At 54.7% G+C, this 1,293-nt stretch overlaps 1 protein-coding gene across 1 annotated transcript; it reads left to right on the plus strand.

Annotated features, from left to right (window-relative positions):
- Nucleotides 1-330: 330 nt before the first annotated feature.
- Nucleotides 331-432, plus strand: CHC_T00006083001 (hypothetical protein). Its single transcript, XM_005717745.1, has one exon. The coding sequence runs from the start codon at nucleotides 331-333 to the stop codon at nucleotides 430-432; it is 102 nt and encodes a 33-aa protein (XP_005717802.1).
- The last annotated feature ends 861 nt before the right edge of the window (nucleotides 433-1,293 follow it).

The following is a 1,293-nucleotide window of genomic DNA, read 5'->3' on the forward strand; positions in this document are numbered from 1 at the left end:
GAGTTGGTCCAGATGAGCGGGGGGGGCGTGATGGAAGATGGGGGGCTGGTGCGATGGCGCAATGGTGCGAGGTGGGGCCGTGTGCGGGCGTGGTTGGTGATGCGGGGGATGGTGCGGTGCTGCGGGGTGGGGTCGTGGCGTGGTGCGGGATGGTGCGGGATGGTGCAGGATGGTGCGGGGTGGGGACGTGGCGTGGTAGAGGGGGGTGGAGGGTAGAGGTAGAGGGGGTGGAGGGGGACGGGGGGATGGTGCGGTCGTGCGGTACCCCTTGTGGTGCAAGATCGATGCCTCCGTTTACTGATGCCTATCGTGTCTCTACGTTATAAGGGAATGGGAGGGATCAGTGAGGCGGCGGTGAATAAAGATTATCTAATTGCGGTGTCATGCGTGTGCTACGTGTGCACGTATGGCTCTCATGACACTTCTGGGTAGTGCGGGGTAGGGGCGTGGTGGTCGGAAATTTGGAACGGCGTCGGGCGGCTTCTATTTGAAAAGTACTGCAAATACTGCATGCGACTACTGGGGGACTGTAGTGGCCACTGTAGTAGCTTATTTTCGGTGTTTTTTTGGGGGGTGAGGGGGGTGAGGGGTGCTGCTTGTGGTGTGCGGGTTTACCCCCCAAGATGGGGCAACTACGAGGGGGATTGTCGAGGGTAAGCTCCGTGGCACGCGGACGCTTCTGCGCCATTTATTTTGAACTTTAGTATGGACAAGTTGGACTAACCAGATCGCAGTACTGTAATGCCGCTATAGCAAACTTTTCTGTTGGGCCAAAGTTGGGCGCCCCCCCCAAAATGAGCTGCAATCGACGTGGTGGGGCCCCCGTCATCTGATTGGCTACATGATGCCAGCAAGGTGGGGCACCCCTCTCTGGTTCATCACGTATGAAACCAATTAGTATGATATGCACCCAATTTACCGTGCGGTAGAATGTCGCCTCGCCAAAGTTTGACACCACTGGTGTCGGTTTGACCGTCAAACCGACACCAAGGTCATTTCGGCTGTAATGCTGTAAGAGGGGTAGATCTCTGGGGAAGAGGCATGTGTTTTCTGATATCGACACGTGTACTGAGCTCTGCTTTTATGATACTCTTCGGCACGTGAGGAGGCCCTTCTCATGTTATAAGTGACACATGTGAGCAAAAGCAAAGACAGTGAGATTGATTGCGTGATATATTACATTCTGTTGTCGGAGTGTGCCGAAATAGAACCAAATAGCACCAGAAAGGGATGCTATCCGAAATGGAACCAGATGGCACCTAGATGCCACACGGAGTGGTAGTACATTGAAAT

This window comes from Chondrus crispus, genomic scaffold (genome assembly GCF_000350225.1).
Source record: "Chondrus crispus Stackhouse genomic scaffold, scaffold_342, whole genome shotgun sequence".
In the NCBI taxonomy this organism is placed as follows: domain Eukaryota; phylum Rhodophyta; class Florideophyceae; order Gigartinales; family Gigartinaceae; genus Chondrus; species Chondrus crispus.

Bases quoted from the DNA above. Each gene is read 5' to 3' on its own strand.
- CHC_T00006083001 (XM_005717745.1), top strand. From the start codon at position 331: ATGGGAGGGATCAGTGAGGCGGCGGTGAATAAAGATTATCTAATTGCG.